Source organism: Bos taurus, chromosome 5 (assembly GCF_002263795.3).
Source record: "Bos taurus isolate L1 Dominette 01449 registration number 42190680 breed Hereford chromosome 5, ARS-UCD2.0, whole genome shotgun sequence".
Lineage (NCBI taxonomy): Eukaryota > Metazoa > Chordata > Mammalia > Artiodactyla > Bovidae > Bos > Bos taurus.
Window position 1 is genome coordinate 67,765,599 of NC_037332.1, and position 22,575 is coordinate 67,788,173.

The 22,575-nt window shown below is 39.6% G+C and overlaps 1 protein-coding gene and 1 non-coding gene across 7 annotated transcripts; one reads left to right on the forward strand and one right to left on the reverse strand.

The window, feature by feature from the left end:
• Positions 1-3,528: 3,528 nt before the first annotated feature.
• Positions 3,529-21,689, reverse strand: NFYB (nuclear transcription factor Y subunit beta). Of its 6 annotated transcripts, none has more exons than XM_059886699.1 (9): positions 21,627-21,678; positions 18,946-19,032; positions 13,425-13,645; positions 10,990-11,083; positions 8,826-8,956; positions 6,661-6,858; positions 5,356-5,437; positions 4,585-4,664; positions 3,529-3,985 (listed from the first exon to the last, which is right to left on the reverse strand). In XM_059886699.1, exons 3-9 carry the CDS (start codon positions 13,524-13,526, stop codon positions 3,953-3,955), a joined length of 720 nt encoding a protein of 239 aa, XP_059742682.1. In that variant the 5' UTR covers positions 13,527-13,645; positions 18,946-19,032; positions 21,627-21,678; the 3' UTR covers positions 3,529-3,952.
• TRNAE-UUC (transfer RNA glutamic acid (anticodon UUC)) lies at positions 12,155-12,227 on the forward strand. Its single transcript has one exon. It is a non-coding gene; the product is annotated as a tRNA-Glu (tRNA).
• Positions 21,690-22,575: the final 886 nt, after the last annotated feature.

A 22,575-nucleotide genomic window follows, 5' to 3' on the forward strand; every position in this document is an offset into this window, starting at 1 on the left:
CTTGGTGGCATTAAACTTGGCAAAGGAGTTCTTCTAGTACATCACCTTGCACAGGTGTCTATTTGATATGCAGTGCCAAAGGAAATTGTCTTTGGAGTAAGGTCAGGGAAAGCTGTAACTGTATTAATAGGCAAGCTTATATCTCAAAATGTGACGCCCAGAAGCCAGCGATATGAATCTATCCCATTGCCGTCTATGGTCCATGATTTGAAAGGATTCTGCCTTCTGGTTTTAAAATTCTTAAAATCAGGTATATAAAGCAGCACAGTCTTGAAAGAAACATCCAGGAGTCTATAGCAGCCAGCATATCGGCTATTACAATACAGTCTTGGGTGGCGCTATTTTCTGTGATGATTAGTACAGTTTTTACACAAGTTTTAAAGGCTTTCCTAATGAAGTTTAAACTAAGATCTGAAGGATGAGTAGGCCTTAGCCAGGCAGAGGAAGAGAAAGAATGTTCTAGACAGAGGGAAGTTTATGTGTTTAAAGCCATGGCAGGGTGGTGGGAAGAATCAAGGAACAGGGCACAAGGAGTCAGTGGGCCAGGATGGCAGCACAGAATGAAGCAAGAGGAAGCTCAGCTTGGTGAAATTAAGCAAAGTAACATTTCCAGCTCTAAAAGAAAGCATAAATTAAAACTGAGTATTTTTTAGACAGTGTAGTACAGCTCTTTGAAAGACAAAGTAGAGTTCTGTTTTTCACTCAAGAGCACATTGTATGCTTTATAAGTTTAATGCTATATATGTATATGTAAATTATTACATAAACTAATCTATAAATAGTCAAATTCAGGGAGACCAAAAATATACATTTAAAATTGACTGGCTTTGGGAATTCCTTGGCAGTGTTTAGGACTTGGTGCTTTCACTGCCAGGGGCCTGGGCCTTATCTCTGGTTGGGAAACTAAGATCCTGCAAGTCGTGTATGTGGCCAAAAATATAATAAATTAAAAAAAAATTTTTTTTCAGTAAAATAGACTAGGCTTTTGGTAGAAATCTCATCCAGTAACATTTAAGTGACTCAGAAGCATAATTTACTACATAAATCAACAAATAATTGTCTTGTTTTAGACTGCTGATAACAAGTTTCCCTAAAAGAAAATATATTTTCCAAGAAAATTTTACACTGCAAGATTTCATTCTTGGTGAATGGTAGAAACTATTTAAAAACACTTTCTTTAAATTTTTCATGCCTAATCGATACTGCTGTGAAATCCTTTTAGTTGGGCCTTCATAATATCTGTGTTCAGTTAGCATTATTAAAGGTTAAGTGGTATACCTGTGACCCAGTAAGGCAATCCAGAAAACTTGAAGAAAGGAAAATACTGCATAGGTAATATACACTAAGAGGAAAAGAAATACAAATAGCTTAAAACATCATTATAACCAAGCATATGACGCTAGGAAGGTAGCATTAAAAAAAAACTCTAGAGCATCTCCATTACAATGAGGTAGTGAGGGTATATAGAAGCTACTTAAGTCCTTTCTTCTATGACTTAGTCACTGATACCCATGTCTCTCTTAGATTCTCATAAAGCAGTATGTACACAATTATTTTAAAAACTCATTAACTTGCAGGTTAATGTAAGAGCTTATGTGGGCTTCCTGGTGGCTCAGACGGTAAAGAATCTGCCTGCAGTGCAGGAGGCCCAGGTTCAATCACTGGGTTGGGAAAATCCCCTGGAGAAGGAGCTTATTAACATAAGAAGTTCCAGGGAGGGAGAAAACACGACATTCAATTACATGCGACATAGCCAGGTGAGAAGGCAGCACTGTCTCTCACATGCATCAGAGGGGACTATGGACCTGACACCTGTAGGTGGCCAATGTTCTTTCAGAGTCTGAAGCCCATATAACCCAAAGTTGACCAATTTTACCTTTTCAAGTTTCGGTACTAATAGCAAATTATTAAATTTAGAATTTCGCTCTGGTATATATTGATGTAAATTTTAAAGTTGTTCAATTCCTTTTTTATCTTGATTCTTAAACAGCCCAATCTTTAAACTTTAGAGAAAGAAGCTGATAACCAAAGATCAAGTGCTTTTATCAGTTATATAATGATATACTGCCTGGATCAAATAGAAGATATTTCAAAAATACAATTATATATGCATCAAAAGCCTTAATTTTGCATATCTATTAAACCAACAATTCTGCTAATAGAATTAACTTGAAGAAAACAGTCATGTATGTACACAAGATTCAGTGAAGTGTTGTTTATAACTGAAAAGATGTATATAGTCAAAATGTCCAACAGAGGATTAAATAAATTATGTTTCAGCTATACAACAAAATAATAAAGAAATTAAAGTAGAACTTACGTAATGACCTGGGAAAGATGTTCACAATATATTGTTAAGTGAAAAAAGCATGTTACAAAACAGTATGCAAGTATGAGCCCATTTTATAAAAAATATACATATTTAGCAAAGTAAAAGGACAAATATTTACCAAAATATTAACACTGGTTACCTTTAACATTGTAGGATGATGGCTGATTTTGCTTAACCACCCTTTTTTGCCTATTTGAATTTTCTGTAATGAAGATTATTCTTTAAATGGGAAGGTAAAGCGGGAGTTATTAACTTCAGATTATCCCAGTTGTGCCCTCAAAACCTCCTTCTGGCAAAGAAAATGTTTCTGTCCAGCCCATATCTGGGAAATTGCTTCTCCATTGTAAATTTGAGTGTTCTTTCAAGATGACAGTCACTCAAAGTGTCTTTTAGGCAAACTATACAAGAGCAATTGTTGATTAAAAAATTATCACCAAAAAGAACAGGTGAGAAAATACAAATCTCCTCACTTTAAAAAAGCAACAACCCAAGTGCAGTGCTATTAAATTATACAAAGTTACATTATCTAAATTTAGTTTATTGCAAAGATCAAGACAGCACACTAGAAGTTGGCAGCTTCTCTTTCATACCATTCACAGCACTCACTCTGCTCTTCATTTCATTCACTCACCCATGCAAAAAAGGTCTGTACACACACAATGATGTCTGACATTTCCTGGTTCCCATAGTATATTAGGAAACTTGACATTTCAATTAAAAAGGTAAAATGAGGACATTTACCATCAGACTAAAATTCCTCTTCTGGAAGAGGGTATTATGTAGTATTTGAAGATATGCTTTGGAAAAATCATACACAAAATGAAAGGGGCACCATTTCTAGAGCACTAGGACTACAATAAACTTATGAATTCCAACACTCATAATAATATAACTCGAAAACAAATCTTGTCTTAACAAAAGCTCCAATAAACTAAAACTATCTTAACAGGCACAAGGAACAGTGTAAACACTGTTAACGGGCACCAAGTTGAATAGGGCAGACAATAGTTGCTTCTGCATTCACACTTAATCTCTCACTTACATTAAAAAAAAAATGGTACTGTTTAAGCTATGAATGTTTTACAAAAAAAGTTAATTTTTAATAAATATGGCAAATGCTAAAAAGCTAGCTAGGTTATCATGCAAGATATTATATAACCAAGACAAACTCAAATTTATAATAAAGGCAACTTGCATTCAAAATGAACTCTACCCTTATATTTTATTAAAAGGGCAAACATCATGAATTAACCCAGCTGCTTACTTGAATTACAAAAGTAACATGATTCAATATGAAAATAAGAAACTGTCTACAAATCTCTGACAGTAATAAATTGCAATATACAATGCATACAGGAGTCATACAGAGCAACAAACTCTCGTACAAAACAAAAATATTTTAATACCTTTAAAATCCAAATTTTTCTTTAAAATCATTCATGAAAAAGATTCTCAAGTCAGAATTAACACCTCAATTAGTCAAGCATTGGGAAGCTACATTACAGCTATTTAATATACAAAGAGACATCTTTTCACCAGTCAGTTCCTTCTAATGTCTCTGTTCCAGAATCTGTATACAGACTTGTTTTTCCATACTCTCCGTTCCATCATTTCTTCAGATCATGAAAACTGAATTTGCTGAACACCAGAAATCTAAGATTTGAAAATTTAAATTGAGCATAATTAAAGAAAATAGTTTAAAAGTAGCATGTATACTATAACATTCAAAGAATAAAAACAGAAGGCAATGAAACATAAGACTAGTTCCCATCTCAAATCTCCATTCTTTCTACCTAAGGGAGCTACTTCAATAATCTCTTGTATATCTTTATAGAAATCTGTGTGAATACACTCATTCCCTCAATATCCACGGCAGACTGGTTCCAGAATGTCCTGTGGATGCCAAAATGCACAGATGCTCAAGTCCTTTAGTCAGCTTTCAGTATCCATGGGTTCTGCACCTGCAAATTCCATCTGCGGATTCAACCAACGACAGATTGGAGACGGCATATGATCCACAGCTGGTTGAATCCATGGTGTGGAACCCGTGGATATGAAGGACAGACTAAATGAACATCTGTGTACATATCTGTAACCGTAAAAGAATACTATACACAGTTATATATTTTGAGAAAATGGTTTTTAACAACCCTCTTTATCCAGTTCTTAATAATTATGTTGATGTTAACTGTGATTAAAAAAAAAAAATGAATATAATTTAAGTAATTTAAAATACAAAAAAAGTACAGTACCTGTTGATATGATGTTGTGTAAACCATAACATTTTGTTGCTGACCATCTGCAGTTATTAAGCCAGCTGGTAACTGGTTAGCTAAAAGACAAACAAACAAATGCTAAAGTAGGCAAAGAAGTGCATCTGCTTTCTTGACCTGAATCTTAAGGCTGGGTGATTTTCCATTTAAAAAAAGTTTCCCCAAAAGCACATTTTTTCCTATAGCATTTTTTCAGTTTTCTGAAGTGTACTAACTGCTCATGTGCATAAAAGATGGATTAAGTTTCTGATTCATAAATACACCTAAACTCTAGGCTTAGGCTTGGCTGAGAACAACACTTATATAACTAAGCAGTATGTATTTTAAATATGAGAAATATATAATATATACATATAAATTTTACATGAGAAATATAGTCACCATAGACCTTTTATTTCACCAATGCCTAATGTCTCAATTTTTAAGAAACCTTCAGTTCAAATTTATTTAAATTGCAAGATTTAATATTGTAAACAATTCTCAATATTCCTATCTCATGAATCTTAAATAAAAAATTAGGGACTATGGAAATCAGAACTATTGGTAAAAGATTATAATCTCTGCATAATTAAAATGTACACACTTATCCCTCACAGACTTCAAATATAAGGGCATGAACTAGTAAGAACTGTTCAAAATAGTGCTATGTCAAAACACACAGTGCTAATATTCCAAAAGTTCCACTAAAGACATATCCTATTAATCACTGCCAACAATTTAGTTGCATAAATGTATCATAACACTGCTTACTAAATGCCTCATCTGTAAGCTCTTCGCTTAGTCCGTCTGTAGCTGTGACTGCTCCACCAATTCCTTTCTCTCCTTTCATAGCCTGGGGAAGGAAATGAAACAGTAATCACTTGTACTCAAAACAACAGCAGCAACAAAAACCTTCTTCCTAAATAAGAATGCTTACTTAGTTCCTAGAATTAGAAGCTTCTATTATTATAAAACTATTAACACTTCTGGTTAATAACATATGGAGAGGTCCTTCAAAATGCTAACTGCTATATATGCAGTAGTCATCACAAGACAGTGTTAGTAATGACCTAGAAAATCTAAAATATTTATGAGTAAAAAGAAGTTATTCTAATTCGACACTACGTCAAAAGGAAAAGTCCAATTACAGATGAAGTAGTCTGCAAAATATACTCAGCTTGCAAATCTACTACAAGTGATCCCAATATCATTTAACTATATACACATCTCTTGGCCAACTGGGCAGCACTGAGGCAGACAGCTGGGAGTTTAAAATTCCTAAATCAGAATTACAGTTTGGATCAAAGACCACTTAAGTGTCTGTCCACTCTCAGGTTCTAATGATCTAATGATGCTGAAGATCTGGAAAAGTTCTGTAAAAAATTAACATATTCTCTTCCTACTCCAGTCATTTTGTACAGATATCACAAAGTTAATGGGATTCTAACACTAAAGACATTAAGAAAATATTTTGAGAGTAGTATGAATCTGACACCCAAGTTGGAGTGTAGAATTTAAAAATATGCTGATCTCAATTCATTTTCACAAATTCATACCATAGGCAAAGTAAAACCAAACATGAGATATAGAAAAATTTAATTAATATAAGAAAATGATATAGTTGTAGTTCCCTATCTTTTTATCTAAACGGCCCCAAGCTCTGAGATACTACCTCTTTAAAATTAGTAACACTAACAGCATGTGGTATTAATGACATTATTGACCATTCAGTATGTGCCAGGCCAAGGGTTGTACATGGATTGTTTTACTTTGTCTTAAGTCCTATTATTAGCCTCACTTTACAGACCAGGAAACCAAGGCCTAAAGTACTTAGTCTGCCCAGGGTCATGGAGTTCAGCATCCAGGTGGTGTAAATCCAGAGTCCATGCTCTTTTAGTCATTATATAACTATGCTGCCATTAGTAATAAACAAAGGGAAGAAGAAAGGACTTACTATGTAAGTTCAATAATATAAGTGATTACATACTTCTGAGAAATGATTCACATGTTTAAAAAGTTAAAGGGAATAGTGTACCTTAATTTTCTTAAAAGCATAATGGGAGACACTTTACTTACCTCTCTGAACTTTTGAAGGTATAATTTCAGAGGTTCTACATAACTGTCGAAGCCTAAGGTGGACATGGCAAAAAGAATATCTTCTCCATTGATTGTCTTCCGTTTCTCTTGATGGCATCTTTCACTTGCTTCAGATGTTATAAAGCTGATGAACTCGCTTACACATTCTTGAACACATTCTTTGGCATCTTTTGCAATCTGAGGAGAAAAATCAAAGGTAAATCTGCAGGGCATATAATCACCACTTTCCTAACAACCTGCAAAAATAAAAGGCTATTCAGAAGAATATAAATTTCAGTTAATGACTGTTAACCTTTAATCTTTAAAAATATCTGCTAGTAACACTGAATAATGCATGCTATCAAAATTCAAACCCCCAGAGTGAGACTGAAAACTCAAATACAAGGAGAGAGGCTTTGACAGCTATTCACAGAAAACAGAATTTAGGTACAAAAGCAACCACTAGATGACTCTATTACCCAATAAAGATGAAAATTCTTACTAACCAAATGCTCAAGAAAATCAATCCTGTTATGTCTGGAGTGTACTGTGGGCTAGACTCAAGTCCTGCTTCTCTGCCGTGGCATTTCCACCAGTGAGGACACCAGAAAGTTTTTAAAAACAAAATAAGTTTGTGTAAGGCTTACAAGGGAGTGAAATAATGACATCTAGTGACATTTTTATTAATAAAGACACGAAGTGTCAGGAATAGGTTTTGAGTTTATGAAAAAGCCTACCAAAAGAAGCACACACCTGTCATCTCATTATAAAAACAATTCTTCACTAGGCGATCTAGGGTTTCAAAGTGAAACTGTAATAGAGTAAACCATGCAATTCCAAAGTCACGTCTAACAGCAATAACCAAATCCTTCCTGAAACACACTTTCACCTCCATGCCTATTTTACATCCTGGAGAAAAATAACAAAGAGTTACTGCATAAATGCAGTCAAGCAAGATAATATAATGTGAGCTGTATACAGGACTTTAGATTTTCTAGCAGCTACGCTAAAAAAAAAAAAAAAAGATGAAATTAATTTTAATATATTTTGTTTAACCAAATAAACCCAAAATATTATCATTTAAACATAGAATCCTTTTAAAAGTTGAAGTATACGTCAATAAAAAACATTTTAAAAATTGAGGTATCTCTATTCTTTTTTTCATACTATGCCTTCAAAATCTGGGGTATGTTTTATATTTACATCACATCTCAAGTCAGACCAGCCAACATTTCAAGTGCTCAGTAACCACAGGTGGCTGTGGCCACAGTACCTGTGGCGCGGGCCTGCTTAGGTAGCAGTCAGTAGCAGCTGTGCTTCTTTCCCCTTAACACAGGAGGACCACTCAGATTGCAACATCTAACAAGATAATTTAATAATATACTTCCTTGTAAGCCTTATTACTTTCCTAAGTATTTTCTAAGCTACAATAAAATGAGAGAAAGCTTATTATGCAATGTAAAACAATATAAAAAGTGTGGACTTCAGTTCAGACCAAGTGATAAGCAGAATGACAATAAGTTTTTAAAGCTGTTATAGGTTAACTATTTATATGGTTGTTTCTCTATGAGACAAAACAACTTAGAAATATCATGCCAAGGACTTCCCTGGTGGTCCAGTGGTTCAGACTCTAGGCTTCTATCATAGGGGATACAGGTTCAAACCCTGGTGGGGAACTAAGATCTCACATGCCATGCATGGGGCATGGCCAAAAATAAATAAAAATTTTTAAAAATCATGCCAGCTGAAATTTAAATGTATATTAACATTTACAATTATAGACAGAGTTTCCAGATATATAGACTTGGGCGGAATATCCATTAGTCCAACATGATCCAATTTTGATGCAACATTTTAGAAGTTACAACTTCACAGACCCCAAACCTGATAGTTCTAACAATGTACCTATTTTTAAAATGATTCTTAATTCTGTTTTATCTGCTTCCAGCAAGTGGGGGAGGGGGAGCTTTGGGGGATATAAGAGAACTGAAATTGGAACACTGCTCAGTAACCAAGTGTGTACCACTGAACTAAGTATTCTGCTGAAAGGCTGAATGACTGAAATCAATAGCTAACTACATTCATGAACTGTGTTCATGTAGTTTGACTTTCCCCCTCTTCACCCCTGAAAAATAAAACCTAGTTAAATTTCTCCTCTGCATTACCTTTCCCGTTTGAGGTATGGCGTTTTTCATTATCCTTGCAACATTTGCAATTGGAAGGTATATATCTTGTTCTCTAAAACTTTCTTTTGAACCGTTTGTGTCTTCATGATCATTCATGCTGTCCTCAGTATCTAAAGGAAAATAACAGGTTTATAGGTTCTCATAATTTTTACTTCAAGACAGAGAAGACTACCCTGAAACAACCTAGGATACATTCTGATTCATCTCCTAATTATTTTTCAGGATTAAAATGGCAGGTCTTTACACAAGTTTCCCACAGCCATACTGAATAAATATCCTCATTAATTTCAAACCCACTGCCTAGAATACTTTTATCCTCAACTCTGCCTATTAACTCTCCAAAAAGCTCAAATACGTCTCTACTGCACCTTCAGAAGCGATCTCTCTCACAAAATATCACATGTGCTTCTTTGTCTCTTCTCTAACACATTCTGTAATTCTTATTTCTCATTCTCCTCTTAGCTTTTGGCTGAGGCCCAGTATCAGCTTTATGTTCTTCCATTTGGTAAAGCAGCTTCAACAGAGGAGGTTGTTGAACAAATAAATATTTGTTACATAACTTAGCTATAAAACATAAGAGACTGATCTATGGCTCCATGCATATAGCTAAGAGGATGTATTAAGAGGATGTATGTTTATCCAAAGCCAAGTTTATATAGGACAGAAAAACTGGACGTGAATATTACTGACCCAATTGGATTATTACTAAGGTAGTAATAGTTTCTGAACAAAGCTATAGCGGTAATATAATCTTCTTACAAAAAGTAAATTTTCAAATTATACAGATGTAGATATAACTGAAGTGTTCACAGTACAAGTATCCTTTTATGATTAAATGCAGTATCCTGAAAGTAAACTTCCCATTCTTTTATATATGTTACATAAGAAAGGTACTTGATTCAATTTTAAAATGTTATCAAAATTAACTTGTTTGAATTGTTTAAAAATGAAGTAAATAATCAATCACCCACCGTCAACTACCTTCATCTTAGTATTTTTTAATTCTACTCATCAGAATGCCACAAAAGCAAATTATTTCTAACAGGCCAACATAATGCTGCCATTCTAATACACAGTTAATACTTAATATTGAATAAAAAATAAAACTACATATGCTCATAAGTACTGGAAATATTATTAATAGCTAGCACCCACCCACTAAAGAACTAGTTTACTCTATCAATTGAATAAGAATTTTTCATATACAATCATTCAGAAAACGAAGATCATGGCATCTGGTCCCATCACTTCATGGGAAATAGATGGGGAAACAGTGGAAACAGTGTCAGACTATATTATTTTGGGCTCCAAAATCCCCGCAGATGGTGATTGCAGCCATGAAATTAAAAGACGCTTCCTCCTTGGAAGGAAAGTTATGACCAACCTAGATAGCATATTCAAAAGCAGAGACATTACTTTGCCAACAAAGGTTCGTCTAGTCAAGGCTATGGTTTTTCCAGTGGTCATGTATGGATGTGAGAGTTGGACTGTGAAGAAAGCTGAGCGCAGAAGAATTGATGCTTTTGAACTGTGGTGTTGGAGAAGACTCTTTGAGAGTCCCTTGGACTGCAAGCAGATCCAACCAGTCCATTCTAAAGGAGATCGGTCCTGGGTATTCCTTGGAAGGACTGATGCTAAAGCTGAAACTCCAGTACTTTGGCCACCTCATGCGAAGAGTTGACTCATTGGAAAAGACTCTGATGCTGGGAGGGATTAGGGACAGGAGGAGAAGGGGATGATAGAGGATGAGATGGCTGGATGGCATTGCTGACTCGATGGACGTGAGTCTGGGTGAACTCCAGGAGTTGGTGATGGACAGGGAGGCCTGGTGTGCTGCGGTTCATGGGGTCGCAAAGAGTTGGACACCACTGAGCGACTGAACTGAAGTAGGGAACCAGTAACAAATTAAAGAAACTGTACTAGCTTTAAAAAAGCATACTATTACAGAATTCTTTTCTAAAACCCATCATTCTTTTGAAAACTATTTCTAATAAAAATAAGCAAGTACACCTTTTAGACGAACACTGAACTGTGACAAAAGATTTCAAATTTTCCTGTAAAGACAAAAGTAATCACATCAATAAAATTTCCACTTTCTCATTTTTCCTACTTGTGAATGTGTTTCTAATTGTGGCTTTCTTACCATCATGAGGCTGTATAACATAATGACTCCCTCCAATATAGTCTGCAGAAATCCCTAGTTGAGAAGCATCTGTGGTAGAACTGTCACCATCCATCTACAAGAAAAAAAAGCTTTTCAATAATCTTCAATAAAATTTATCTAAAAAACTACATAATAGATTCAGTGCTCATAAACTGTTATAGGATGAGTCAATTTTACATAGCTTTAAGCTATGGAATGTTTACTAAAAGAAACATTTACTAAAGTGTTTACTAAAGGAAAACATTTCCACTTCTTGTTTTGGAAACCTTTTAATCATATGCCAACGATTCAAGATTCTCCTACCTACACTCCATTAAGTGATAAGCCTACAGGGAAATAAATCTAAAACACACGTCTTTCTTTTCAATTGCATAATCCTCAAATACCGTATAGGCAAGCGTGACTTACAACCTAATTTATCCCTGGAATAACAAGAAGAGCCAAAATCAGCTTGTCAGTGAGTCACCTGGAAGTCACCTATATCCAGCATGTGCAGATCTCCTGCTAAAGCCAGGTGTATTCCTACACGAGCATTTTTGCTCTTGCTGCAGACTTTCTTTGCTATCTCAGAAGTTCTACAGAGACAATGTCCTGGTTCAAACTATTGTTTGGTATAAGAAACATGGATTTCTTGCACAGTTCTGTACCCAAGCAGCCCAAAAGTATACCCACATTTTGAACAAGCTCATCCCCTGGAACTGAAAGGTTCATTTTCACTCCTCCCTACCCCCTACTCCCAGACTTTTGACTTATACAGAAAAAAAGAAAAGGAGGGGTCAGGGAGATTGGAGATCTGCATATTAAAATATGAAAGTGTTATGCTGCTACTGCTGCTGCCAAGTCGTTTCAGTCGTGTCCGATTCTGTGTGACCCCATAGACGGCAGCCCACCAGGCCCCGCCGTCCCTGGGATTCTCCAGGCAAGAATACTGGAGTGGGTTGCCATTTCCTTCTCCAGTGCATGAAAGTGAAAAGTGAAAGTGAAGTCGCTCAGTCGTGTCCGACTCTTAGTGACCCCATGGACTGCAGCCTACCAGGCTCCTCCATCCATGGGATTTTCCAGGCAAGAGTACTAGAGTGGGGTGCCTGTATAACCACAGACAAAAATGAGTGTTAAAATGAGTATTTTAAAAGAACCCTGGGAGTCCCTTGGTGGTCTAGTGGTTAGGATTTGGCACTTTCACTGCTATGGCCCTGGTTCAATCCCTGGTCAGGGAACTGAGATTCCTCAAGCCATGCAGTGTGGCAAAATAAAAATAAAAGAACCCTGCTTATTTATATGTATGGCTTAGTCCCTTTGCTCTTCACCTGAAACTATCACAACATTGTTGACTGGCCACATCCCAGTACAAAATAAAAAGTTCAAACAAAACAAAATAAGAACCCTGCTTAATTTTGCTCAGAAGTAAAAGAAGGAGAATCTGGAAGGAAGAAAAACTAAAACCATAAGTCCTGAACTGTCTCCATTCCAACATGGCAAATCCTAGAAGTCTTTCTGCTTTGCAAATACTATTGAAAACAATAAGGGATTGGCTATTTGTGGGTAGAAATTTTTTGAATGTGTTATCTGAATAAAAAATATAGCAAAATTAAATCTAATTTATATATGTTTTTCAAGGAGACACCTAATCCAAAATGTTTATCAAGGTTCATGACCTAGCACAAACTTGAGGTTATTAACTGCAATATTTGAGTCCTTATGCAATACCTCTTTTCCATCTCTGTTGGATTTTTATCTATTAAATAATACTAAAATACCAAGCTAGTTTCCAAGTATTCAACAACATGGCATTTGATGCATCTGTTGAGGGGCAGAGCAAAGAATTCACCTACTTTTAATAATTTGTAGAAGTACAGGGTACCTATTTATGATGCTTCTTAGTGCCCTCTAAGAGGTGGTAAACGATAGTCAGTGAGCTTGGATTTAGACTCTCACTGATCCCTAAAAACAAGCATCCTTACCAGTTAAATGTATTTCTATACAAAATGGAAATAATAATTTCACCTTCCCCACCTTAAACAGCTAATATATGCATGAAATATTACCCAATTATAAAACGCTATTTTGATCCTAAAATGCTAAAAAGATACTAGGAGAATAGCCTTTAATAGATATGATGATGGATTTACTACCCATGAAAAAGTTCAATTAGGATAGCTGTGAATTTACTGGTTTTTACAATGCCCTAGGGAAGATTAAGGTACCAGAGACAGGATCAAAGTGGTTGTTTAAGTGTGTACAACTGGAAACAAATCCAGTTTGTTTTTTTAGGAAGGTGGGGGGGGATGAAGCAGTAACAAATCTTTTGCTAAATCAATGTCTACAAGATAGCCTGGGTTTTTAATTAGCTTTTGAGCAAGACTGTTGAAATAACCATGGTCTAAGGCAATGGCACCCCACTCCAGTACTCTTGCCTGGAAAATCCCATGGACGGAGGAGCCTGGTGGTCTGCAGTCCATGGGGTCTCGAAGAGTTGGACACAACTGAGCGACTTCACTTTCACTTTTCACTTGCATGCATTGGAGAAGGAAATGGCAACCCACTCCAGTGTTCTTGCCCGGAGAATCCCAGGGACGGGGGAGCCTGGTAGGCTGCTGTCTATGGGGTCGCACAGAGCCAGACACGACTGAAGCAACTTAGCAAGAGATTAATTAATTTATAAATACAATGTAAAAAAGTATTAAAGGCAAAAAGTTTAAGTCACATTATCTTGTCCTGAACTGGAATTAGCAGCAAGATCATCACCAGAATTAATAGCATTAGCTTCTAAACCTCAGTCTTCCAAAAAATATTTCTACAAGTATTTCATAGAGTTGTTGGAATTAAAAAAAGAACAGAAACCTACTAAGGACGGACTTTGGCACACAGTGTACTTAGGAGACATCACGTCTCGCCATCCCTCCTTTGAAGATGAGCCACACATCATCCGCTTAGTTGTGTGTGTCTTTGGTTCTGCAAGCCTTAGCTTTTCTGTCATTTCACCACTCCTGTCTTCCTCTCCTCTATTTTTCTACCATTAAAATCCTGCCTGATACTTTAATCCCAGTGTTCATCCATCTTTCTGAATCTGATTTACCCTATTCTGTAAGCCAGAAATTAGTGTTCCCGTCTTTGAATCCCCAAGGCTCTTACCATTCCACATATTAGCCTCATCTTTGATGCCTATAATATGCTAGCTATTCTCTTATTTATATGTATAAAAAATGAGGGGGGTAACTTGCTAGATACATCCCAAAGGTTTTTTCTAGTTCTAAAACTTCCTACTAAAATTTCAAAATAGTTTGTAGAGCATAAGTAAGCCAGTGAACAAATATTTACCAAGTAAGCACCTAGTATTTATCAGGTCTGTACCATGTGCTGATGACCTAACAGGTCAACAACAAAGACAAGGTCTCTGTCCTGTCTTGTAGAGAAGACAAATATTACGTAAACTGGGGGCAAGGAGAAGGGGTGGGGAGCGCAGCCCATTAACATTTCCAAGGCACAGGCTCTGGAATCAGATCATCTGATTTGAATTCCCTGCTAATAACTGGCAAGTGGGATGAGCACAGTACTATAAGAGTACTCAGTAAATGTTATATATAGCTATTAAATAATTATAAATCATTAACTAATTGCTAGTGCCCAATGCTGAGGAAAACAAAGATGTTTTATGATACACTTTTGGAGCTGACTCCATAAGGAACCTCAATCAAGGAAGGGCATCTTAAGAAGATGACATTTACACTGAGACTGAAAGGTGAACAGCAATCAGGCAAACAAAGATAGGACAAGAATGTTCCAGGCAAAGGAAACTGAGACACAATACTGGTGGCCTGGAATGAGCTAAGTAGAGGCTAGGTCAAGCAGTGCCTTGTGGACAAGAGTAAATCAAATTAGAGTTTTAACAGAAGAATGCCAGCCCGATTTCTTTTTAAAAAGATCACTCTGGTTACAGTCCCGTGTAGACAATGAACTGGAAGGAAAGCAAGAATGGGGTCAGAAGACCAGTAAGAACCATATGCTGTGTTTAGGGCAAGAGTTCAGGCCAGATGACGAACTTTCCCAGTATTGACAGGAAACAGCACTGGAGAGCAGAAGCAGAGACTACAAAGCTTTTTCATTGGTAAACTCAGCAGACTTGGTGGCTGACTAAGAGCTGGAGCAAAAACCAAGGATAATGCTGGGATTCTTACAGCTGGGGAGACAGATGGCTTTCCCTGGAGAATGCAAAAGCAAGGGGAGTGGAGTGCTGGGTGATGAAGGGAGCCCAGCTGAAGCTGGTGACCAGGCATGTCTAGTGGAACCAATAGGTCCAGCTGTGATACTTACAAGCTTGATAAGAACAGAGAAGCTAAAGTGGTGGATTCCATCCAGACAGCAAACAGGAAAGAACACAAGGGATACTGATAAGAATGATCAATCATTAGATCCAAGGGAAATGAGAAATCCCAACAAGGAGTTAAATCCCATTAAATTAACTATCCTAAGTATTTAGTTGAACTGATAATATTGTTCTCTAAAATATTAAGTGCAATAAATGGTCAGCTGATTAAGTAGTAAATTTTATTCTGTAATTTTTTGATGGGGCAGTATTTTAACTACACTAATAATCTGTTGATCAAATTGCCAACATCCGCTGGATCATGGAAAAAGGAAAAGAGTTCCAGAAAAAACATCTATTTCTGCTTTAATGACTATGCCAAAGCCTTTGACTGTGTGGATCACAATAAACTGTGGAAAATTCTGAAAGAGATGGGAATACCAGACCACCTGACCTGAAACCTATATGCAGCTCAGGAAGCAACAGTTAGAACTGGACATGGAACAGCAGACTGGTTCCAAAAAGGAAAAGGAGTATATCAAGGCTGTATATTGTCACCCTGCTTATTTAACTTCTACGCAGAGAAACACTGCATTATGAGAAACGCTGGGCTGGAAGAAGCACAAGCTGGAATCAAGATTGCCAGGAGAAATATCAATAACCTCAGATACGCAGATGACACCACCCTTAGGCAGAAAGTGAAGAGGAACTCAAAAGCCTCTTGATGAAAGTGAAAGAGGAGAGTGAAAAAGTTGGCTTAAAGCTCAACATTCAGAAAACGAAGATCATGGCATCTGGTCCCATCACTTCATGGCAAATAGATGGGGAAACAGTGGAAACAGTGTCAGACTGTATTATTTTGGGCTCCAAAATCACTGCAGATGGTGATTGCAGCTATGAAATTAAAAGACGCTTACTCCTTGGAAGGAAAGTTATGACCAACCTAGATAGCATATTGAAAAGCAGAGACATTACTTTGCCAACAAAGGTTCATCTAGTCAAGGCTATGGTTTTTCCTGTGGTCATGTATGGATGTGAGAGTTGGACTGTGAAGAAAGCTGAGTGCAGAAGAATTGATACTTTTGAATTGTGGTGTTGGAGAAGACTCCTGAGAGTCCCTTGGACTGCAAGGAGATCCAACCAGTCCATTCTAAAGATCGGTCCTGGGTGTTCTTTGGAAGGACTGATGCTAAAGCTGAAACTCCAGTACTTTGGCCACCTCATGTGAAGAGTTGACTCATTGGAAAACACTGATGCTGGGAGAGATTGGGGGCAGGAGGAGAAGGGGACGACAGAGGATGAGATGGCTGGATGGCATTGCTGACTCAATGGACATGAGTTTGGGTGAACTCGAGGAGTTGGTGATGGACAAGGAGGCCTGGCGTGCTGCAATTCATGGGGTCGCAAAGAGTCAGACATGACTGAGCGACTGAACTGAATAATTTGTTGCACAAAAGTGTAAATAGTGCTCTTTTTAATGTTTAACACTTACTGAACACTTTCTAAATATCTTATGCAATGTTCATGACCCAATGAAACACGTGAGAAAACAGAAGTTATATGAGGCTAATGACTTGCCAAAGGTGGCACCCTAAATGGGAGTAAGTCTGGAGTCTCATATGCCAAGTACTGTACAGTATTTGTTCTTGATGGGTTTTCAAATAGTCCTTAAGCCTATATCTTTAATTTGCCCCCTCTAAATTCTGAGTCTACTGACTGTATACTGAAAACATTCAAAGATGTTCCTCAAGCAAGGACAATATTAACTTTCCCATTTTCAAAATGAAGTTACTATGAAGCGAAGTACTGTATAAAAAGCACTTAGCAAAATGCATGATACAAAGTAAGAACTCAACAAATGTAACCTAGTATCATTACTGGCTCTTCAAATACAGTTCTCATCTTCTTCCCAGGCATAAGTGTTTTCTCTTTCACACAACCCCTTTCACTTGATCTCTGGATCAGTTCCTTATCTCTGTAGATAAGGAGTAACACAATGATTCCTCATCTCTGATACCAGCTTCTTCATTCTTCCTTAAACATTCTTAATCTCCCTCATTAAACACATTGAAGGACACAGACACCTACAACCTTAATTCTGTTACACATTCTGGTTCATTCTCACCCTGACAGTCCTTACACACCCTCTTCATTCCAACTGAAACTCCGTAACATGTGCGTTTCCATCCCAACAAGATAGTGAAACTGCTCACAAAAGTTGCCAGAGATTTTGCCTTCAACCTACTTGACCATTCTACTATTCTTTGTAGTGCTGGCTTCTGCTAATCCCACATTTATGCTTGGAATTCTCCTTCATTTCCAAAGCAGTATTCTTCCCCGCGCCCTCCCATCCCACTTAACTGTTAATTTTAACCAACAATCATTTTTTCTTTCTTCCCTTACTTTCTTAATAAACTCATTACATATCACTTCTATGCTCATAAATCCTGCATCTACAACCATATCGTGACTGCCACTCACGCAAGCCAGGCCTGTAAGATATGTTTGATTATCCTGCCACTGGAAACTTAAGATACTGGAAAATGAAATTCAACTTCCCCATCCCTTGCAGGGAGGCAGTGGAGGGGAGCTCCTTTTGAACTGTTCCATTAAGAACAATGCCATCTCTCTATTCCTCCAGGCTAATTATCCAGTGTCATCTTAGGCTCTTCCATCTCCTCCAAGCTCTACCTAATCTGTGACCTCTTTTTAAATGTTTTCTGGATATGCCCTTCCTTTTCTCTTTCCACTGGACTACAATCCAAGCTACTTGGGTACATAATGTTTTAAGACTAATGTCACTGAAACATTGCTTTTATAGCTCTTGAACCTATGATGGTTCTAAAAGTCTTCCATGTCAAATCCAAACCTAGTTTTCATGGCTTTACATGAGTGATTCCCTTCTTAAACCTAACTAAACTAAACCAGTTGAAAACTGATTTTCAACTCTCTTCAGGGCTAAAAAACCTTATTTATGGATCACCAGGTACAGTTCTTTTGTTTAATGAGTGAGGTAATCCTGTCTCAAGGAAGTTGTGACATGCCTCATGTCACAGACATAGTATCCCATTCAAAAGTAAGTATTCAGACAGGCCAAGTGGTATCTCTTCACTAGATTACCCTGTGAGATCCCCACCTGCACCATGCAGATCCACTTCCCTGCCACCAACAAAAGTCACTCAGCCCTGCCTTCAGGGTTCAACTTCTGGCGACAACGTCTACCTATCCAGCCCTACTCATCCTTCAAGGCTCAGTTCCAGCCCTACTAGTTCCTTCTGTGACATTCCCAGCTACCCAGCCCACCACACCTCTCTTTTCACTTGTGCTACCCTTAGAACCAGCATTTTCTGTTCCACACATAACTTGCCTCTAAATATTCAATTTGACTAAAGCCCTGCCAGCTAAACAGCCAGCCACCTGAGATGGGACAACTTTTAACCCTGCGGCCCAGAGGAAATACTTAAGACATGCAGGTCACTGAGAAGAAGGAAGCAACAGGAATGGGGAGAGGTACTATCTGGGGAAAGGCACTCATTCTAGCAGGAATCTCCAGTATAAACCAGTTATAATTTTGTTTTCAGTTAATTACAGTTCAAATCTAATTAACAACCAGAATGATAAAACATACTTACTGTCATGAAATACGCGAGAACCGTGTTGTCAGTGGTACTCAAGAACACCTGCCTAAAAAAGGTGTCTAATCTCTGCCCAATTTCACCCTAGAAGATAAACATCTATTAGTAGTTAAAAAAAAAAAAAAGGTATAGCCCATAGGCTTTCTTCCTAGTAAAAGTTTTAAAGGCATGTATAATTTTACCTACTATTATTTAATGTAATATATGGCAATAAAATGATGCAAAATGCAAGCACCCAATAAATGTTTGTTAAATTGGAAGATATATTTTGGAAAACTTACAAAAAAGTTAATGCCATTGGGGAGAGATATTGCTTTTCCAACATATATTTAGTCATGTTCATCATAAATATTCATCACAACACACCAAATTATATAATATGCAAGAGACCAAAAAAAAAAAAAAAAAATCACATCACGTATCTAAACTATTTAAAACACCAACACCCAGACTTATCAACTTAATTTTTTGCTGAGGGTTTTCTTTGTTAGGGTCCAAAAGCTCAAGGGGGAGACAAATTTATCTCAGAATATATGCTTTTAAACATCCCATATTATAGTGAGAAGACGAATGTTGCCCAGAGAACAACAAAATCAATTAAAACCTTTATTTATCATTTTAAGGCACCACCATTTTGGACTAAAATTGCATTTGGAAAGCACTTCATTCTCACTGTAAGGCATAAATAGCTGAATTAACTGGCATCAACTACAACGTTACAATCTTTCTCATTTGCTTTTCCTTTTCTCAAGTAAAACAAGTAAATGGAGAATGAGGGGGACAAAAACACACCCTTTCAGTGTTAATTTTTAAAGGAATAAAAAATATGGATATGCATTCAAGCATGAAATCTAGTAAATAGCAGAAAAAATCGTAACCACTGAATTGAATTTTAAAATGCCATTACAAGGGTCTAGGCAGCAAGATTGGCTGGCACTGTCTACTCTGCTATAATCTTAAGAGCAATTTCTAATTTCTTTTCAGATAACGTCCTCTTTCTAACCTATAGTTGCCCGGAAAATTCCTTCCTTGTAGCTTTAAGTGTTATTTTTCAAAGGGAGTCTGGAGGAGGGTAGGGGGAGAATCTTCAGAACACTTAAAATGTAGGAGCTGTATATATTTATGTATTTTGCTCGGGGAGGGGGTGCACACCTCACTACAATCGCTCACCCAAATAGTTGAGTCAGTATATATTTAGACTTGGTATATTAAAAACACAATCACCGCATACGGTATATATTTTCTTAAAGGCAGGTTATGATATATGTGAAAGCTCAAGGGAATGCATACATCTGTTTAATGTTTAAAGAAATGCAAATTTGTATCCAAGAAAAGCAGCAGACTCTTCCTCCACCCTCCAGTCTCTGGCATCAAGACCCGAGTTTTGCATCAATGCAATCCCTAAATTAAACTACAGGAGCAGTGTGAGGAAGGAATAATTGCCTTTTGAGGTATTGGGATTAAACTTTTTATTTTACAAGTAAAATTCCTATTTGTTAGTACCACTTACATTGATCAGGTTACCTCATCACTTCACATTGTTGATTAGTTTCCATATCAGAGAGCGGAAACCATCCCGGCAATTCGTGGCACGAACCGTTGAGTCCACGCAGGTTAAGAGGGATGCTATTCTTTTTTTTTTTTTTTTCAAGTCTTACATTACCTAACCTTGCTTAAATCATCTCATTAAAGTACTCTAGGCAAGATTACGACTTGTGGGTGCCCCGTAATTCTTTGTTCTCGGAGACTACTACTCCTAAGGCCCGGCACATCCTCCCCGCCTCCCACCAAAGATTAAAACCTTAGCCCAATCCGGAAAGCTTCCTTCCCACCTTCGGGGCAAGTCCAGGGACCGCAAGCCGCCAGATGGCTGCATTCTTTACGCGTAAACCAGACTGCGGGGAAACGAAATCCACTCCTTCCTCCCGGGGACCTGGCTTCCTCCCCTACGAAGGTAAGCGGGCTGGCCCCGGCCCCCCGGCCCGCTCGGCCGACCTGTCAGTCCCGCCCGCGCCGCGCGGGCTTCCCTGGCGCGCATCCCCCCGACTCGCCCGGCCCAGGCCCGGGCCCGGGCCCGCGCCCAACGCCCGCCGCCTGCCCGCCGCGCGGCGCCCGGGGTGCCGGGGCAGCAGACAAAGCGGCCCGGCCCCGCCGTGCCCCCGCGGGCGGGCGGACAGGCGCAAATGGGGGCGTCCCCGGGAACCCCCGCGAGGGGGCCAGGCCCGGGGGTGGGGGCAGGATCCGGGCCGGGGGTCCCGGCCGCGTCCCCCGCCCCCACGGCCGGCACTCCGCACAAAATGGAGCCGGTCGGGACGCAGCCGAGAGCGGGCCCGACGGTGCCCCGGTGCTCCCTCCTCGGCTTCGGGCCCTGAGCTCGGCAGCGGCGAGCAAGAGGCGGCCTGGCCCGCGTCCCGCCACTCCTCGGCCCGGCGCACAAAGAGCCGAGGAGCGGCCCCGCGCCCGCTCCCCGGCCGGGCCCGCAGCGGGACAGGCCTCGCAGGCGCCCGCCCGGCCCCGGCCCCGGCCCAGGCGGGAGGGCGGGTGGGCAGGAGGGAGGCGAGTGCCCCCGGCCGCGGCGGCGTTGGCGGCGGGGACGGCGCCGGGAGGAGACGGACATTTCATTCGAGCTAAAGTGGAGTCGGTTTAGGAGCGATCATTGGCCGAAGCGAGACACAAACCTCCAATGCAGCCCTGGTTGGCTCCCGTCTCCAATCGGCTGTTTGGTTGGACAGAAAATGGCTGCGAAGGAACCAGTCCCAGCGCGGAGCTCCGCTTCCAGGACTCGGCCTCCCCTCCCTCCGCCGCGGGCCGCTTCCCTCGGCACGACACCCTCCCTCCGCGCCTCCCGCGCGCCCTCCCGGCGCGGCCACGCCCCGGCCCCGGCCCCGCCTCCGACCCCGCCCCACGCGCCCGGTGGCCGAGGCTGTGCCAGCCTGCAGAACCGGCTGCAGGCTGCGGCGGGCCGGTCCTGCGGGGCTATCCTAGCCGTCCAGTGGCCTCCTAGTTCGGCTGGGGCTTCCAGGGACTAGGGCCGAGTGAGCTGCTGCTGAGGTCTGTGCGGAGTTGCTTCCCGCGGTGTTTTCCCCAGGCTTTGGGAAGGGTGATTTCTTAGCCCGCCCTCTTTTTTCAATCCCCTCCCTTCCCCCACGTGGAAGCGTCTCACCAGCCTGAGTGCAGCTGCCTGCGCCTCGATTTTTAAGAAGGGTAAACCAAGGTTAGAAGCCTCGGGCCAGGGCGACACCCGAGCTACAGGGTGGATCTGTGCGGCGATTGCCTCCTGGTGCTGAAAGTGCCTCGTGTTCGCCTTGTGTCGCTGTAAATGTTGCCACAAGCACAGCGGTCCTTCTCAGTCGACCACCGAGCTCCGGTGTTAGTTTTTCAGATTCCATCTAAAGATACAGTCCTCTCCTTCAGGTTTAACAAGTTGTCAGACTAGTGAGCCTTCACCCCAGCTTCAAATATTGCATATCCCTTAAAATATTGCGCATCCTTTAAAATATTGCAACACCAACGTGTGGCTTTTCCCAACCAGATGACATTTGGACTGCAAGACTCCATGGCCCGTTCTTGCTTCGGTGCAAGCTCCCTCGCTGTCTTTCCCTGAGTGCAGTCTGGATCGGTCTTCCC

What these genes read in the sequence shown, in the direction of transcription:
- NFYB (XM_059886699.1), bottom strand. Translation starts at nt 13,526, where the DNA reads ATGCAAGTGAAAAGTGAAAGTGAAGTCGCTCAGTTGTGTCCAACTCTT. An exon ending in TGTTATACAGCCTCATGATG is followed by an intron (nt 8,957 to 10,989) that starts GTAAGAAAGCCA and finishes ATTTTCCTTTAG; the next exon opens with ATACTGAGGACAGCATGAAT. An exon ending in GCTTACAGATGAGGCATTTA is followed by an intron (nt 4,665 to 5,355) that starts GTAAGCAGTGTT and finishes TTTGTCTTTTAG; the next exon opens with CTAACCAGTTACCAGCTGGC.